The 18,022-nt window shown below is 37.8% G+C and overlaps 1 protein-coding gene across 1 annotated transcript; it reads left to right on the top strand.

Annotated features, from left to right (window-relative positions):
- Nucleotides 1-14,568: 14,568 nt before the first annotated feature.
- LOC134603217 (transmembrane and death domain protein 1-like) lies at nt 14,569-17,401 on the top strand. The gene is made up of 5 exons (XM_063449016.1): nt 14,569-14,635; nt 15,072-15,230; nt 15,976-16,095; nt 16,525-16,662; nt 17,174-17,401. Exons 1-5 carry the CDS (start codon nt 14,569-14,571, stop codon nt 17,386-17,388), a joined length of 699 nt encoding a protein of 232 aa, XP_063305086.1. The 3' UTR covers nt 17,389-17,401.
- Nucleotides 17,402-18,022: the final 621 nt, after the last annotated feature.

Genomic DNA, 18,022 nt, shown 5'->3' with positions numbered 1-18,022 from the left:
AGCCAGACGATATGCAACAGGATTTATCCGAGACAGAACCCTGTAAGGACCTATGAAACGAGGAGCAAATTTCATGGAAGGAACTTTCAAGCGGATGTTTCTGGTACTCAACCATACCCTATCGCCCGGAGAGAATACAGGAGCCACCCTTCTGCGTTTGTCAGCGTGTCGTTTGGACAACATGGAATTATGAATAAGGATTTGTCGAGTCTGATCCCACAACTTTCTCAGATTGGCAACATGAATATCAACCGACGGTATCCCCTGGGAGGGGGAGGCCGACGGAAGAACGGAAGGATGGAGGCCATAATTCATGAAAAAGGGGCTAGAACGAGTAGAATCGCAAACACTGTTGTTGTGCGCAAACTCCGCCCAAGGAATCAGACCGACCCAATCGTCCTGGTGTTCAGAAACAAAACAACGCAAGAACTGTTCAACCTTTTGGTTGGTGCGCTCGGCAGCCCCATTGGACTGGGGATGATAGGCAGAGGAAAAATTTAATTTGATACCAAGCTGGGAACAGAAGGATCTCCAAAACCGGGAAACAAATTGGGAACCTCTATCAGAAACGATTTCAGAAGGAATCCCATGTAAACGAAAAATCTCCCTCGCGAAAATTTCAGCCAATTCGGGAGAAGAGGGCAATTTGAGCAGAGGTACAAAATGAGCCATTTTGGTAAACCTGTCAATTACTGTGAGGATAACCGTATGTCTCTTAGAAACCGGTAAATCAACAATGAAGTCCATAGCCAGACAGGACCATGGTTTCACAGGAATTTCTAGGGGTTGCAAAAGCCCACATGGAAGCGTATGAGGTTGTTTAGTCCTCATACAGACATCACATGCCCCGACGAATTCCTTAAGATCCTTACGTAATGAAGGCCACCAGAAATCTTTAGAAATCAGAGAACATGACTTGCGTATGCCAGGATGTCCAGCAAATTTACTGTTATGAAAACACTGCATAAGTTCCAGTTGGAGTTTAGGAGGAACGAAGTAACAGTCCCCCGGAATAGGTCCGGGTGCCAGATGTTGTAACTTCTTGATCTCATCCAGCAACGGAGAGTGAATCTTAATGCTAGTGCTGGCAATAATATTACGCTTGGGAACTATAGAAGAAAAAACCATATCAGGCATAGTAGAAGGTTCATGTTGGCGGGACAATGCATCGGCCTTAGAATTCTTAGAACCAGGTCTATAAGTGAGAACATAGTTGAAATGAGTAAGGAACAGAGACCAACGAGCCTGCCTGGCAGATAATCGCTTGGCTTCCCCTATATATGACAAATTCTTGTGATCCGTCAAAATAGTAACCGGGTGTAAAGTCCCTTCCAACAAGTGTCTCCACTCCTTTAAAGCCAAAATTACCGCTAACAGTTCCCTGTCACCAATATCATACCTGCTCTCAGGCCCAGACAATTTCCTAGAAAAAAACCACATGGATGCAGTGGTTTATTCAAACTTAACCTTTGGGACAGAATAGCGCCTACACCTGTCTCTGAGGCGTCTACCTCGAGTAAGAAAGGCAAAGATGTGTCTGGATGAACTAATATCGGTGCTGAGGCAAACTGTTCCTTGAGAGTACTGAAAGCAACAAGCGCTTCTGGAGAACATGTCTTAGTATCAGCACCCTGTTTAGTCATGTTGGTAATAGGAGAGATAATAGACGAGTATCCCTTAATGAAGCGCCTATAGTAATTCGAGAAACCGATACATCTCTGAATGGCCTTGAGTCCCTTGGGCAATGGCCAATCCAAGATAGATTGGAGTTTAACAGGGTCCATCTTAAACCCCTCTCCAGAAATAACGTAACCAAGAAAATTTACCTGAGATTGGTCAAAACTACACTTGTGTAGGTGTGTCCACTAGGCACAACGGTGAGACTTTCTGTACACAACCTTTCTGGCAACCCTGACCCCAAGAGACTATTTCACCTTGTTCCCAATCAATAGTAGGGTTATGCTTTTTAAGCCAGGGATACCCCAAAACTATAGGAACTGAAGGGGATGAGATAAGCATGAAAGAAATCTCCTCCTCGTGTAAAATACCAATGGTAAGTATAACTGGTAAAGTTTCACGAGAAATAACTGGATCTAATAACGGTCTACCATCTATGGCCTCAACGGCCAGGGGGGTCTCCTTTAACTGAGATGGGATAGCATGTTTCTTGACAAAAGTGTGATCAATGAAGCTTTCAGCTGCTCCGGAATCTATTAATGCCATAGCTTTAAGTACTCCCTTTTCCCAAGTTAAAGAAACCTGTAATAGTAGCCTATGATCCCTGTAATCAAATGTAGAGGACAAAATAGAAACACCCAAGGACTGTCCTCTGGAGAAACTTAGGTGCAAGCGTTTCCCGGACGGTTAGGGCAATTAAGGCGTAGGTGGCCTCCTACTCCACAATACATACACCGACCCTCCCTTTTCCTATATTGTCTTTCATTCTCTGAAAGGTGAGTGTTACCAATCTGCATAGGTTCTGGGAGAGCTAGAATAGTAGATTCAGAATTCTGAAATGCGGGAGTTAGTCTTAAGGAAGGTCTATAGCCATAATCACGAGTGTTTTGCCTCTGTCTCATGCGTTCATCTATACGAGAAATAAATGAAATTAATTCCTCTAAATTTTCAGGAAGATCCCTTGTGGCAACCTCGTCTAAGATCGCATCTGACATTCCGTTCAGAAATACGTCCATATAGGCTTGTTCATTCCACTTGACCTCTGCCGCCAAGGATCTGAACTCTAGCGCATAATCCACAAGGTTTAGACTATGCTGTCTAAGACGTAATAGTAATCTAGCAGCACTGGCCTTTCTCCCTGGAGGATCAAAAGTCCTCCTAAACGTAGTAATGAACGCATTATAGTTATAGACTACTGGATTATCATTTTCCCACAGAGGATTAGCCCATCTAAGAGCTTTGTCAATGAGTAGCGATATTATGAATCCAACCTTCGCCCTGTCTGTAGGATATGCGCGGGGTTGTAATTCAAAATGAATTCCTATCTGGTTTAGGAAACCACGACAAGTATCCGGAGCACCGCCATACCGTAAAGGGGAAGTAACACGGGAAGAAATTCCCCCTGTGGCTACCTCTAGGCCTGTGTTAGCAAGAGAGATAGATGGAGTACGCATCTCCTCTGCTTGATTACTCGGATGGGATAGTAATGCTTGCAGCGCTAGAGCCATTTGGTCCATTCTATGGTCCATGGCTTCAAACCTTGAGTCAGGTGAACCAAGCTGAGCGTTTGTACCTGCAGGATCCATGGCCCTGTCGTAATGTCAGGATCGGGACAGGATCCAACACGCAGAGTACGAACAGGAGAGATGTACGTATACCGGACCTTAGAATGGCCGGACTAACGTACAGAGAAAGCAGAGAATAGTCAGAGACAAGCCGGGGTCAAAGGACACGAGAGGTAAACAGGAACGATAGTACAAGCCGAGTCAAAACCAAAGAGAACGATAAACATAAGAGCACTGAGGAACCAGACAAGCTAGAACCACGACAGGGCAATGAACCATTACACACATCCCTCTTTTATACCCTTGTTCTCTAATTCATGACTCCGCCCTTGCCGAGTCCTGATTCGTTGTTCTGAACCAGATTGACAGGTCAGGATGTGATTGCCGTCATGACGTCGTGTCATAAAAGGAAGTGGGGTTCTCGCGGCCGGCGTGGGAATGACTATGAGAGCTGTGAGGATTGGATGAATCAGCCCCGCTGAGAGAACGGACGTCGGGAAGTCTAACCTCCTCCGAGGTAGAGACTTCAGGTACCCTGACACTTTAGAAAAATTGTAAAATTCAATATAAAGGTCGGACAGAGTATTATTTAAGTTCTTTCTCTGCTGACTTGCTAGTTTGATCCAATATCCTCTAATGACTGCTTTGCAAGAACACCAAAGACATTCTTTAGAAATCTCATCAGATGAATTTTCTTTAATAAATAGATCAATTAAATTATCTATATAGTCGATATTAGCTTTGTTTTTCAATAAGTAGTCCGCAAGTCTCCATATCGGAGGAGATCTAATATTGGTCATCACCAGCTCAGCAATTATCATATCATGATCAGACCAAGTATTTTCCACAATAGAAATTGTAGAGATCGCCTTGACTAGGTCCAAATTACCTAAAATCAGGTCTATCCTAGCTGCTGAACATTGGGGGATAGATCTATGCGTATAGTTCTTTTCATTAGGATGGAAAAGTCTCCAACAATCAAATAGCTCCGCTTTCTTTATTGTCCTACTAAGTAATGCTGCCTGCCGTTTCAGGGATTTATCTATCTGCTGATTCTTAGATAATTGTTTATCCAATAAGGTGTCACAAATACAGTTAAAGTCACCAGCAATCAAAATTCTGCCTTTTTTAACTTGTTCCAGCAACCTCAAAATTTTACTGAGGGTTTTGATCGGATCTTTATTGGGTAAGTACACATATAGATTGCTCTAATATGTCTTTATTTGAATATCGAGACAATTATACTATTAACATCAATGATGTCTTTAATGAATTAGAAGAAATAAATACTAATGAGCCATTAGTTGTCTTTGATAACCTACCAGAATTACTAAAATAATTGGAATTTTCTCTAACAAAAGAAATGAAATTAAGGTGGGAGATTGCAACACTGACTAAATACATAGAAGAAAAAATAACTCCTAGAGGTCTCAGGTTGTTCAAAATGCCCACTTCAGACACTGAAAATAAAATGTTCATGGAAGAGTGGTATAACCACCTAGAGTACTGTATATTTGGATTGATGAAAAGTCTCATCAAAGTTAAAAATGAGAAATTGTCTGTAATAGATAAAAAAATTAATACATTACGAGAACAACTAATCCCTTTCGGAGATACCGAGGAGTATTATAATGTATCGCAAAAAATTAAAAAAACAGTAGAAAAAATTGAAATTGATACAAAAAAGATAAAAATTCAGAAATATAACCGAGATAAATATGATTACGCACAAAATCAAGTACGTACGTACAATATCAAAAAACCCAACACCCAAAATCGGTGGGGAAATAGGGGAACACATCACAATTTAAATACACAAGGAGGTCATCAGTTTAGACCAAACAGGCTACAAAGCAAAGAATTTCACGAAAGGAAACACTTTCACAATAATCATCAGAGATCATTAGATAGATCTCCTAAGTATAACACAAGAAATGAGAGACAAAACACAAGATTTGACAAACCCTACACTAGGTACTATCAAAACACTCAATATCAAAACACTCACTTTCATAACAAACCATCTATTTCACACCATTCAGGAAAAATTGAAGAACACAATAAACACAAATATTTTAGACATCACGGGACTCAAGAATCACCTCTTGTTGTGAGACCTAAAACTCACAGACACACATTCATACCAGACTCTCCTAAACAAAAACAAAGAAACAGAAAGTATTCTTGGGAAATCCCCCAAAAAACTTATAAAAGACAAGACGATAACAAACCATCACCATCACAAGATCCAATCAAAAACAACAAATACCATGTTTTATCTTTTTGCGATCAATTTGATGAAACATCTTTTTTAGAGATTGCCTCCAACAGAGAAAGACAGACCCATCATCTCAACATCTCGCCTATAAAAAGTCGCAAGAGAGGTTTAGAGGGAGAAGATCAGGCAGAAGACAACAAAAAAGGAAGGTTAGAAAGTTTCTAGATCAGACAACACAGGAGGCACCTACTGGTATCTTCAATTTATCAGATAAAGTTTTGAGTACAACAGAAACGAATATTCTGAAACGAGGTTTAAAATTTGCTCCCACAAAGCCATTTAACTCCTTCCTAGCATATATAGATGTGAATAAATTCGTTAGGAATGCGACTTTAAAACGTTTTTTCGTTGACAAAGACAATTCTAACCAAACCACTAAGACGGTAAATATTAACACAAAGGAATATAAAAGTAGTGATTTAAAAAATAAATCCACCTTTTATCCTGCACATTTTAAATCTAGCGCCCTAGATATATTTGAAAAGAAAGTCTGTAAGGACCTAAAGATCCTAGATACCAAAAAAATAAGAGATAAACCAAATATGAATAAGAAAGAAATGAAAATACTAAAAGAGCTATATAATGACACCTCAATAGTAATTAAACCAGCCGATAAAGGCGCAGGTCTTGTCATTCAATCTAAAGAAAAATATGAAGCAGAAGCCTATAGACAGCTTAATGATCAGAACACCTATACTAAATTGGATAATGATCCAATAATGAATATAAAATCTGAGTTTTATGATTTTTTAAAAAACGGAAAGGACACAGGAATTATAAGTGAGAAGGAATATAATTATATAAAGATCCAATTTCCTAAGACCCCAGTTATATATTTCCTTCCAAAAATTCATAAGAACCTAATTGATCCACCAGGATGTCCTATTGTGTCGGGAATAGGATCCCTTCTCTCTAATTTATCAGAATATATCGACATAATGTTACAACCGTACGTCAAAAAAAACAAGATCATACTTAAAAGATACAATAGATCTTTTGAAAAAATTGGAAACCATAGTTTGGAAAAATTACTATGTACTTATTACATGTGACGTGCAGTCATTATACACGATTATTCAGCACGACAAGGGATGCAGAGCAATAAGATCTATTTTAGAACGAGACGATTCTATGCCTCAGGAACAGACAGATTTTATTATTGATGGCATAAACTTAATTTTAAAACATAATTATTTTTGGTTTAGAGAGAGCTTTTATCTACAGAATACTGGGACAGCTATGGGTACCAGGTTTGCACCCAGTTATGCCAACCTCTATATGGCGGAGTGGGAAGATCGGTCCGTCTGGAGAGGGCATGACTGGGTGGAAAACCTGGTATCCTATTCACGCTACATAGACGACCTCCTGTTCATTTGGAAGGGGTCTATTAGTTCAGCGAGGGATTTTATTTCTTTTTTAAACAACAACGAAGAAGGCATAGTTTTAACAGCAGATTTTAGCAGCACTATGGTGACTTATTTGGATTTGAATATATGTATTGAAAACAATCAAATACAAACAAAAACACATTTTAAAGAAGTAAACGTAAATAATTATATAAGCACAGATAGTTGCCATAATAAAATATGGCTGGAAAGCATACCTAAAAGCCAAATGATGCGCCTTAAAAGAAACTGCTCAGAAAAATCTGTTTTTAGAGCAAGCTAACACATTAAAGACAAGTTTCATACAAAAGGGCTATAATGCTAATAACATTGATTCAACTATTAATCAAACCATTACCACTAATAGAAACCAACTTATACATAAGGTTAAAACTTCAGTGAATCAAAACAATCGTGATTTTACCTTACCAATTGTATTAGATTATAATAATAAAAATAGTCAATTGAAGAAAATTTTTACAAAACACTGGCACTTATTAAAGGAAGATGAAATATTAGGAAAATTAATCCCTGACAAACCAAAAGTAATATTCAGAGGAGCCCCTAATCTTAAAATGCACTTAACAAAAAATTTCACAAAAAATAGTCCCAATAAAATTAATAATTTTATGGACAAGAAAGGTTTTTATAAATGTAACTGTTGCATGGCTTGTAGGAAAACAAAAACTACTAAAAGAATTATTACTTATTTTAAATCAAGTAATACCAATAAAATATATAATATAAAAGAGGTCATCACATGCAATAGCAAAAATGTAATCTATCTATTGGAATGTTCGTGTGGCCTCCAATACGTAGGTAGGACGATCAGGCCACTAAAAACTAGAATTGCAGAACATTGCAGGAACATAGAAAAAGGGTTACAGAACCATTCCATACCAGCGCACTTTTGCATGCATAACAATGACCCTAAGCATCTCACGTTTATTGGGATTAAAATTGTTAAAAATCACTGGAGAGGGGGAGATGTTATAAAAAAGATTGGACAAACCAACATGCAGTGGGTATACCAATTAGATGCCCTACACCCCAAGGGGTTAAATGCTGATTTTGATTTATTAAATTTTTTATAAATTTCTAATTCCTTTTTTATTATTATTTTTTATGCGGTGTTTTATCTAGTTATATATCCTTTTTTATCCATCTTTTTTATAATATGCCCCAATATGGACACATACGATTTGGTTCACTTGTTTTCTGATATTCCTTATAATTTATGTCTCTAAGCTGCTAATTACTTTGATTATTATGTCAATTATTTACATATGCTATCTTTTTGATTTATTCATATTGCCCCATAGTGGTGACATCCCCTTTTTTAATCTACACACACCTATTTTCTTTTATATATTTATTATAGCTGTAGGCTATTTTTAGACTTTATTTGTCACATATATTGAATATGTGATTCCTTTTGTTATATTGGTCTATGTGTAATTTGTAGAGATAGCTCTCCTTCTTTATGTATATTATTTGTGTAACTGTTATTATTTATTTATGGCTACCTAGAAGATATTCCACTACTCTGCTCTATTAAGTAGAAATACTGAATGTTGCCCTTATTAAAGATGGCCGCCGCGCCATATTTTCATCATGATTTGCCCATATCCCTTTATCATTGGCTATCAGGGTGGGAGACGCTCGGAACGGTACGCACACCATTTATTGGTGATGCGTGCGTTCCAAGGCATCAGATCATCACACTCTCCTCTTCAATTCTGATGCTGCGGTCACTTCCGGTCTGACGCGAGCACCGCGTCATTTCCGGTATGACGCGAGGGCCGCGTCACTTCCGGTATGACGCGTGCGTTCCAGCATGAAACCGGAACCAGGAAATCAACACACCAGGACACAATTTCTTCATCAATGAGGATATATAAACTGACTTTTTCTGAAATTATACCACACTTCTGAAGAAGCCTATCAGGCGAAACGCGTTAAGTGGACTTTATATTTTATATTTTACTATTTATTACTTTGTTTGTTTATATTAAAGTATACTTTTTAAGTTACTTTTTATTCACTATTTTTATCATTTCCTGGTATCCTGAATATCCGTGGTGGGGATTATACCACCTAAGCTGTTTATACTAGAGCAGGTCACATGCTCTGGAAAGTGTAAGTACAATACTATTTATTACCTTTTACAATATTGGTACTTACTTCACCATATTGCTGCTATTCTTCTTTTATATCAACTACGCATATTGCACTTTGGAAACATCCGTGGAGACCACTACAAATCCATAGACGGGGATTGTACCGTCCAGGCGCTTCACAGCAGAGCTCTGTTATAGCTCATCTCAATGTGAGTGGATTGCATATAGCTACTAATCATTTGTTTTTAAGACTAAATTTACTGTATTGCACTATTATTTTTTAATTCTTTTCCGAGGTTACGATTTATTGGAAAATTCAAAGACTCATGTATGTATTTTCTACATATATAAATTACTAGGCGCGGTATACGTCTCCTTTTTTGTTTCTCTATTACACACTCACAAGGTTGGGGAATCCTTGTTTTGTATACTGCTGCCTGACCACTATAGTGAGCGCCTATTACTTCCTTTTCTCCTTAAGTACACATTGACTAGTGTGTAATCTAACCCATTTAATTGACCAACCAAAATAATAAATCTCCCTTCCGGATCAGAATGGCTATAATAGCATTCAAAGGAAACTTCATTAGAAAAGATTATAGAAACCCCACATTTTTTTTCCCTTGTAAGGTAGCAGAGTAAATAGTCGGATATTTCTTATAAGATCACAGTTTTTTAACCTCCCCCATCCAATGGGTTTCTTGAACAAAACTAATTTGTATTCTCTGAGTAATAAGAGTGTTATACAAATAACCTCTTTTTATGGGAGAATTAAGGCCTTGGGCATTAATCGAAATCACTCTGACCATAAGTTGATCTGTTTAAACCTATTCTGACCTTTATAGGGCTCTTTGACAATAATCTCCTCATGTAAGACCAATTGAAGACAAAACACACAACAAAATACCACATATAAACAATCATAATTACAAAATATCCTGGAGAAATGTTTTTGTTTTTTTTCCAAGAACTGGGAATCGCACAAATTCCCAAAGGGAGGGTCGTAAAATTTACGGAGGGTTTTGTAACAGCGAGGCATCAAGAGAAGGAGGAGATGGGGGAAAAAAAAGGGGGGGGGGAAACACATTACTTCCCTTACACTCTTGAATCTTCCCATCCATCTCTCTTACCCCTCTCTCCTGTTGCCAAGCAGAGAGTACAGTTTTTTCTCCATCTCAAATAAATAGAGGATTATTAAGTGATATAGTATATAATTTGCCTTAGTAGGAGAGTATTATATCAAAGGAGGAAGATTCCCTCAGCATAACTATGCCACTCGTTAGTATAAATCCAAAATAAAAAACACAGTGTTAAAAACTATACCTATCACAAACAGATAACTTTAACCAATTAGTGATCTAAAACTAAAATTTTATCAATTTTTACGTGATGTTAATAACACGAAGATTGAGATTGATAGAGAAAAAAAAAAGATTACCACTTTTATAACTTTATCACCCATAGATCTTCACACTTGAAACTGTGTAGTTCAGGTTCTCCATAAGCAATGTGGCTTAGTTTTGTTATTTATTATTGCTGCAGATAACCAATGATTAATGTTAACTTTGATCAAATTTTGACTTCAAGAGTTTAATATATTTTTTGTCATAGATTTGCCTTGAATGTATTTCATGTTATCTGTCACACGTTGGCATACTTAACTTTCTTGCCAGAACTGACCGTGGGAAGCTGCCTGAAAACCAATGAAGTTCCTCTGCAGCAAATCTTACCCATCTGCTTCATGCGATCACGAAGATAACGCGAATACCTGATTCAGATCTGCAGATTACATCATTGCCTACAAGGGGACTGCCTGGGTTGTCAGGAAGATCCCCTAACTTATGATTAGTAAAAACAAACATAATAGAAGCATTTAGTATATCAAATAAATATTCGTTGAGAATAAAATTATATATATATATTTCTGTATAATATATATATATATATATATATATATATATATATATATATATATATATATATATATATATATATATAATATAATATAACCCCTCTGGAACACAGTGATTTCTGCTTTAAGAACTATCCAGCAGTTCCTATGGAGTGACCAGCAGAGGGGGAACTCCTGCAGCACCTGGCCGAATATATGCAGGTCTCCTTTTAAGTTTCGGCGGGAAGTTTTTGGCAGTTCAGAGAAGGAAGGAGAAGGAACCCTGCTAAGCTGGAGAAAGACGTTTCCAGAGTGAGAGCTTCTGGTTCCAGTGTGAAGCCTCACTGAAAGGACGATTTCAGCAGGCATCTACATCCTGACTCAGGCACAGAGTGGTTTCTTTGGCAGAGACTTGCTAGGGAAAGAGAGAAAATCCCAGAAGCAGCAAGAAGCAGTGTTTCCCCTTCTTCCTGGCCTTAATTGCATTTGGTGTGGTAAGCCTGCATACTCATACAGTTCTTTGATCAGAAGAAGGAACATTGCAGCAGCCTCCCTTTACTCCTATGGCACCCCACAATGTTGGAACCCCTCCGGTGTCACTCAGTTCTCCAACTCTGAACCCCGAAAGCCCGTGCTTTGTGCCTGGGACCTCCTTTAGAATCTCCTCTAGTTCTATGGGAGAGCCAGGGCTTGGTGTGGTAAGCCTGCACACAACAGGGCACCCTGACTTTGGGCTGCACAGTTTAAAGACTGGACCCCTATTCTTAATGATTAGTGGAAGCCCTCTACAGTTTTCCAAACCCATCAGGTCGATTACAAACAGCTGACAGGGCCCCAACTAGGTGCACCATCCGCTGGTACCAAACCGCCACTAGGGTGAAGGCCTAAGGAAGGGTAAGGGACCACATTGTAACTATGGGTGAGCATATATGTGAGGTACTCCATTATGACCGCGTTTTAGTTGTATTGTATTCTATTGGTGTGTGTCACATGTTGCGTTATTCTACTCTCTACAGCCCCTAGCCATACATATTACACCAGAAAAAACACAACACAACAACCGACATTTACACAAAACACCACACCTTAATGAACTAACTACACACACTCAATCCCACAAGCAGGCTCTAAACACATGTACAATACGCTTTCCTTACACTTTGGTATCCCACTTACGGTGACACTGGAGAAATGTCACAAGCAAACACAGCGCAAGCATGTTAATAAATTTGCTTGCGCTGCATAGAACAAATACAGGGCCTTTATTTCATGCAAGAGCTCTTCAGCAGAGCTCTGCGCATTGAACCAACATGTTCACTTTGAGAGGTGGTGTGCTTGTCATTGGTGATGACAAAACACACCCCCTTTACAGTGGGCCGCTGTGATTCAAAAATGCCCGGGCCGAATTGTTTCCCGAGTCCTGCCCTGTATATATATATATATTATACAGAAATAAGTTGTGAGACAGAAGTATGATGATGACGTATGACAATCTGATGCGGCATATGTGGTTGCTAGGTCATGAATCAATAAAATACAAAGTGTTCTCTCATCCCCACTGCAGAGTGTGTGTATGAAGGAAATGCACAAAAGTGAAAAGATATCAAAAAGAGTATTTCGCAGGCTCAGGTGCTTATCCCAAACAAGAGTGTCACCAAAACAGTAACAAGCAAGGGAACCACCGGTAAGTGGTGTCCATCAGTTTTCTGTTTTGGGACCACTTTGTCTTAGGGATGAGCATAACCACCTAGCAATAGCGCTCGTCCCACCCTCTTTTAAGTTAAGTTTTGCCTGCTGGTGGTAGTTTGTTTTTCTAAAACATAAGGTTATCTGGTGCTTATTCAGCCTATTGATAACTGTTCTCTGTTTTGTTTTTTACAGACTATAGCTGTACTCCAAGACAAGACCAACAAACCAGTATGATATTCTCATGGACTCCCTGCATAAAGATTCTGTTTGCTGGGACTTTTTTACATTTCTTTTCTCTTTATTGAACGTAATTGGTTGCAATTTATGATGAATGGTTCCAGTGTTCATTTGATACTTTCCTTTGCTATAGATTGTTGCCTTGTTTTCATTCCGCTGTTTGTTTTATACGAAGTTTAAAGTCTATCTTATATGTCTGCATGACTTATTAAACATTTTTGTTCCCCTGTACTATTGGCTACTTGAATTGTTTTATTTTGTGTTTAGATGTTTAATTATATTCCTATACACTTTAGGCAATATTTATCCTTAGTACTTCGTGCTAACCATCCGCAGTTTCCCAATTTTAAAAATCTGAGGCAATCAGGATTCCCGCTCTCAGCACGGCTCTCCTGATACCTGATTGGCTGAAATGCTGTTGCTGTGCAGATGCACAGCGCGAGCATTTTCAGCTCTGGCATTTGACTCCGGGAGGCTGCCGCATACCCACTAGCTTTGCTAAGTGGTTATGCTCATCCCTAAGACAAAGAAAGTTTGCATATCTTGCAGACTATGCAAAGATCTGCAAACTCTGATTTAGATAAATGTAGCGGAACTTGGGATTTAGCGCACTATAGGGACCTGATCGCCCCAGTGCTCTATAGTGTTGCGTGGCACCCAATACCACTCTTTCCTTGTGAATGAGATTCCTGTAGGGCAGTGGTTCCCAACCTTTTTCACTTGTGTACCCCTTGGCAGCCCTTTTCCTTAAATTGCACGCCTCATATTAGCAAACTGGTTGTAATGAATATAGTTGTTGTTAAATAGTTACTGTTATTTAAAATGTATACATTTTTTTCTGCACTGTCCAACCTAGGATCCCCTGCTTCTCATCTGCCCCAGGCTCTCCCCGCTACTCCTCTCCCCCAGACTCTTCCTCCTTCTCCTCTGCCCCAGCCATCCCTGCTCTTTCTCTAGCCTAGGCTCCCTCTGCTCCTCTTCTGCCCAAGGCTCCCCTACATTGGAAAACAATGCTCTAGAGCAGGCTTCCCCAAACTCCGGCCTTCCATATGTTGCTGAACTACAACTCCCATAAATCTATAAATGAAATAGGCTGAGAATCATGGGAGTTGTAGTTCAGCAACATCTGGAGGGCCAGAGTTTGGGTAAGCCTGCTCTAGACCCCAAGGGTGTTTTTTTTTTTTTAACATATTATTACAATTACATTTTAATGATCTGTGCTATTTACAAATTATTCATATTTAGGTTTGTTTAAACTATTTCATTTAATGATTTTTGAGCCAAAAAGTGTATGTTGATGGCATAAGTATTATTGAATAAGTTTTTTAGCACAGTATATTTCATATTGGTTTGATTCATGCCACATATTTGTTGTTTGCTGTTCATAATAGGTAGTTATAGTGTTGTACTTGTAATTGCACTTTATTTTGTGAGTGTATATGAAAGTAATTGTTATAATTTATTATTTATTACAGAGCATTAATTGGCATAGTGCTGCACATTGAAGTAATCTTTACATTAATCACACTTTAAATCTGTGCATGCAACTTTCAGTTTAATATAAAAAAGTTGTGTTACACTAGAGATATAGACATTGACATCACCAGTAAAGAAGTAACCATGATGTCATAGTTAGCACGTCAAGTCACACTAGAGATATGCACCTTGATTGTCATTAGAGGTTAAACTCACTAGTAAAGCAGTTATTGTTTCAATAGCTTCAGACATGGATTTGTACATTGTACTGGTAGCGCTGTTTCCTTTATGGAATTGTGTTGTATGTGAAGATACAGGTAATAATCAATGTATCCTTTCTGGATAGTGTTATATCTAAGCTGTATCAAAAGAGCAGACATATTGGGTATAAATGGCAAATATTTAGTAATTCCATTATATAGCATACGTATTACATTGAACTTCCAGGAGTTAAATATTTGATCAATAATGACTATAATATTACTATTACAACATCTAAATGTCTTGACCAATGTATTCAGGGCTTGATTTCCCATTGCAGCGAAAAACTGAGGAAGTTTTGAGGGAATTTTAATGTCACCATCCGTGACTGTTTGTTCTAAAAGTAACATTGACACAAATGTACCAAGATTTTTGCTGAAATTTTATTTATTCTTGACAAAAGGCTGAACTCGTATACACCAAGTACTTGGTAACCTCGGATGCATTAATTTGTGACTCTGTTTAATTAACAGGATTTTATTTCCTTTTCAGCTGCCGATGACATTGGCCCTCACATGGTGATAAGGATAGCTGAACTCCTTAGCCCTGAGGAATGCCAAGATTTCATCAGCAGAATCAATAGACCTGAAGACGATCTGGTTAAGAAAGTCTCAAACCTGTCTCCAAAACGACGCAGGCGCAGAGAGATTGGTAGATTCACTGTGCAATTATTATATCATGTGTTAATGTTGTAACTGGAGGGCAGAGTTAATGAAATAGGGTATTTTAAAGTATAATAAATCAGGAAAGATAATGTATAATTATTTTGTATTACAAATTCTATTAATATTCACACATATATATTATCAGCACACTTTGTTATTGTTTTTGTTCTGACAAAATTTGTGCAGGATCTCTTTTTACTAGAAATGTTTTTTATATAACGCTACTCTGTACTGTACAGCAGCAAATCTATAACGATATACACATTTATTGCAGTTCTCTGATCATTTCATATGTACCATTACAGAAATATTCATTCAGACTAGGGTGACATAATGAGATACTTTAAATTATTATTAGAATAAACTTCCATCAAAATTATTTCCATTCTTACCATACATAAATACAAAACTATATTACAATTCAGATTTTAGATTTTCGTTTCATTTAGAGATTTATAATTAATGTGTAAAAAAAATGTCAAGGACAATGTGGGTGCCCATACCAAATTCTGAAGCTGGTGCTAATGCCAGCCATGTTTTTACATTGCAGTTGATTGTTCACCCACTTTACAGCTGATTTTACTGATCACTGTTAGCATTCCAATGAAAATGTGTGGCAGGCTTGTTTATATCAAGATAATTATTTTACTTGTCCACGGAGCACCACTCATGGAATTACCAGCAAAATCCTGGGAGCTAATCCTGATTGTATCTCTTCTTTCTACACACAGTGACCAAGGAGCAATGTTTGGCAACATTACAGAAATGGTTTGATGAAAAAGGGGAATCAGTCTATTGGGATCGGATCTCTACTATTTTATATCAAGTGGGACGACCTGATGTTTCTAAAGGTAAATATAAATTTTGTAATTTAGTAGAAAATGGTATTAATCACAGATGTTGTGATGTTAAAGCGGTTAGAGGTCACAGTGCTTCAGTATCTCTGTATACATCCTCTTATTTCAAGAAATTAAAGTGTCCCTGCCAATCCTGACACATTTTATCTTCGTGAACTTATTTTGATTAAACATATTGAAATGAAATGCTTCAGACTACAGAGTTTATAAATTTCATAAGGTAGTTTTTCATAAATGTAAAAATTAATCCCATTCATTCTCTATAAACCATATGCATGTATAGCATAGCACTGTGAAAGTATCCATAGAGAGTTGGATTTTCCACTAATACACCAGGATAGAATTTGAACTTTAGTGAGATCATGAGAAATGAAATGTCTTATCATGTCGATACATGCCGTAACGTGTTCATATGTATAATAGAACTTGGAAGAAATCTCAATCAGGACAAAATTCTGGAGATTGAGAAGAACGCTGATGAATATAAGCAAAAAATGCTGGATTCATCTCTGCTTCTTCCGAATGAAGAATTTTCTGAAATCGATGCCAGGCAGAGAGATGGTGAGTGCCCAACATAATTAAACATGTAGAGATTTAAGGATTTTTTTTGCTGCGGAGACTCACAGATTAATTAAAACCAAAATGGTAAACAAATAACAGAGACCTTGCTAAGCGAGAGGGGACGACCCAGACTTGAGTGGGTTGCTGAAAAGCCCCAAAGCTGTATTTTAGCACTTTATATTGCTATTTCTGGTGTATGGCTGAGAGGGAGGGAAAGCCGTGGTTACTGAGACAGTCACTTTCTCTGCCCAGCTCCACGCTTTCTTACTGCCAGAATGCAAACCTACTATACTCTTTGGTGTGAAGGTTACTACTGGTTAACTCTGCTTGGCACTGGAGCCAGGGCTTTTATAGAACTTCAAAGACAATATTAATAATTAATAAAATATATATCGGTCTATCTCTGTCACACAGCTGATGTTTTATCTGTATATTTTACTCATAGAGTTTAATAATGTTGTGCTTATGACACGCTGTCCTGTAATTTTTTAATAATGTTTCTTTTCTACAGTTTTCAACTTTGAGGATATGGATTGGGATCTCATTATTGAAAGAAAGCCACGCCCACCTTACCAGCGAGCGCTTACCGAGTGGTGCTGGTACATGTTATATGGTGTTATTATTGGATTCCTGGGAGGAGCTGTAATGGTGGTCATGATCTATCTATTGCTCTTCAGGGTTTTAAAGATTGATGGAAGAGAGAGAGATTTTTACAAGATTGTCTGATAATACATGTCTGCACGGCAAGGGCAGTGATGTTTGAATTAAATGAGAGATTAAATAAACAGCACTTGAACTTATACATTGCTAGTAATTTAATGTTTATTTGTCTAATGGTGGATTATTACTGCCACAATATTAATTTTCTGTACACAACTTGAGCTGGTGATACAACATTAGCAATGTCCTACTCAAGATATTAAAAATTTGTAATAAAGAGTCACACAACACCTGAACAAGACGAACACCATAACTGAGAGCTCCATTGTCTGTCTACAAATCTCAGTAGAGAAAAACCAACATTAGGGAACCATGAGAGATAATGAAGATTACCACTTTTTTTTTTCTTAGACATAAAATATAAATTGCCTTATTAAATTCAATAATAGCTGAAAATTGCCACGGCCTCATCTACACAAAAAGATAGAGATGGGCCATGACTAACAATCAAGACACACATCCAATTGGTCTTACATAGAGAAAAAACACACAAAAGAAAAAAGTCAAATTGCCCAAAAACAAAGTTGTTGTAATATCTACTAAAAGGTCAGAGAGATTATGTGAAACTGTCCTAATCTTGCTTTCATACCAACTATGCAGAAATTGATATGCCTAGTACCCGAATTCCGTCTTATTACCA

The sequence above is a fragment of the Pelobates fuscus genome, chromosome 1, assembly GCF_036172605.1.
Source record: "Pelobates fuscus isolate aPelFus1 chromosome 1, aPelFus1.pri, whole genome shotgun sequence".
Classification (NCBI taxonomy): Eukaryota; Metazoa; Chordata; class Amphibia; order Anura; family Pelobatidae; genus Pelobates; species Pelobates fuscus.
Note: the sequence above shows the minus strand (reverse complement) of the source record. Positions and strands in the feature narration are given on the sequence as shown.

Excerpts from the sequence above, each read along its gene's own strand:
- LOC134603217 (XM_063449016.1), top strand. The coding sequence starts at position 14,569 with ATGGATTTGTACATTGTACTGGTAGCGCTGTTTCCTTTATGGAATTGT. Across the intron at positions 16,096-16,524 it reads ACGACCTGATGTTTCTAAAG|AACTTGGAAGAAATCTCAAT; the intron begins GTAAATATAAAT and ends TATGTATAATAG. Across the intron at positions 16,663-17,173 it reads CGATGCCAGGCAGAGAGATG|TTTTCAACTTTGAGGATATG; the intron begins GTGAGTGCCCAA and ends TCTTTTCTACAG.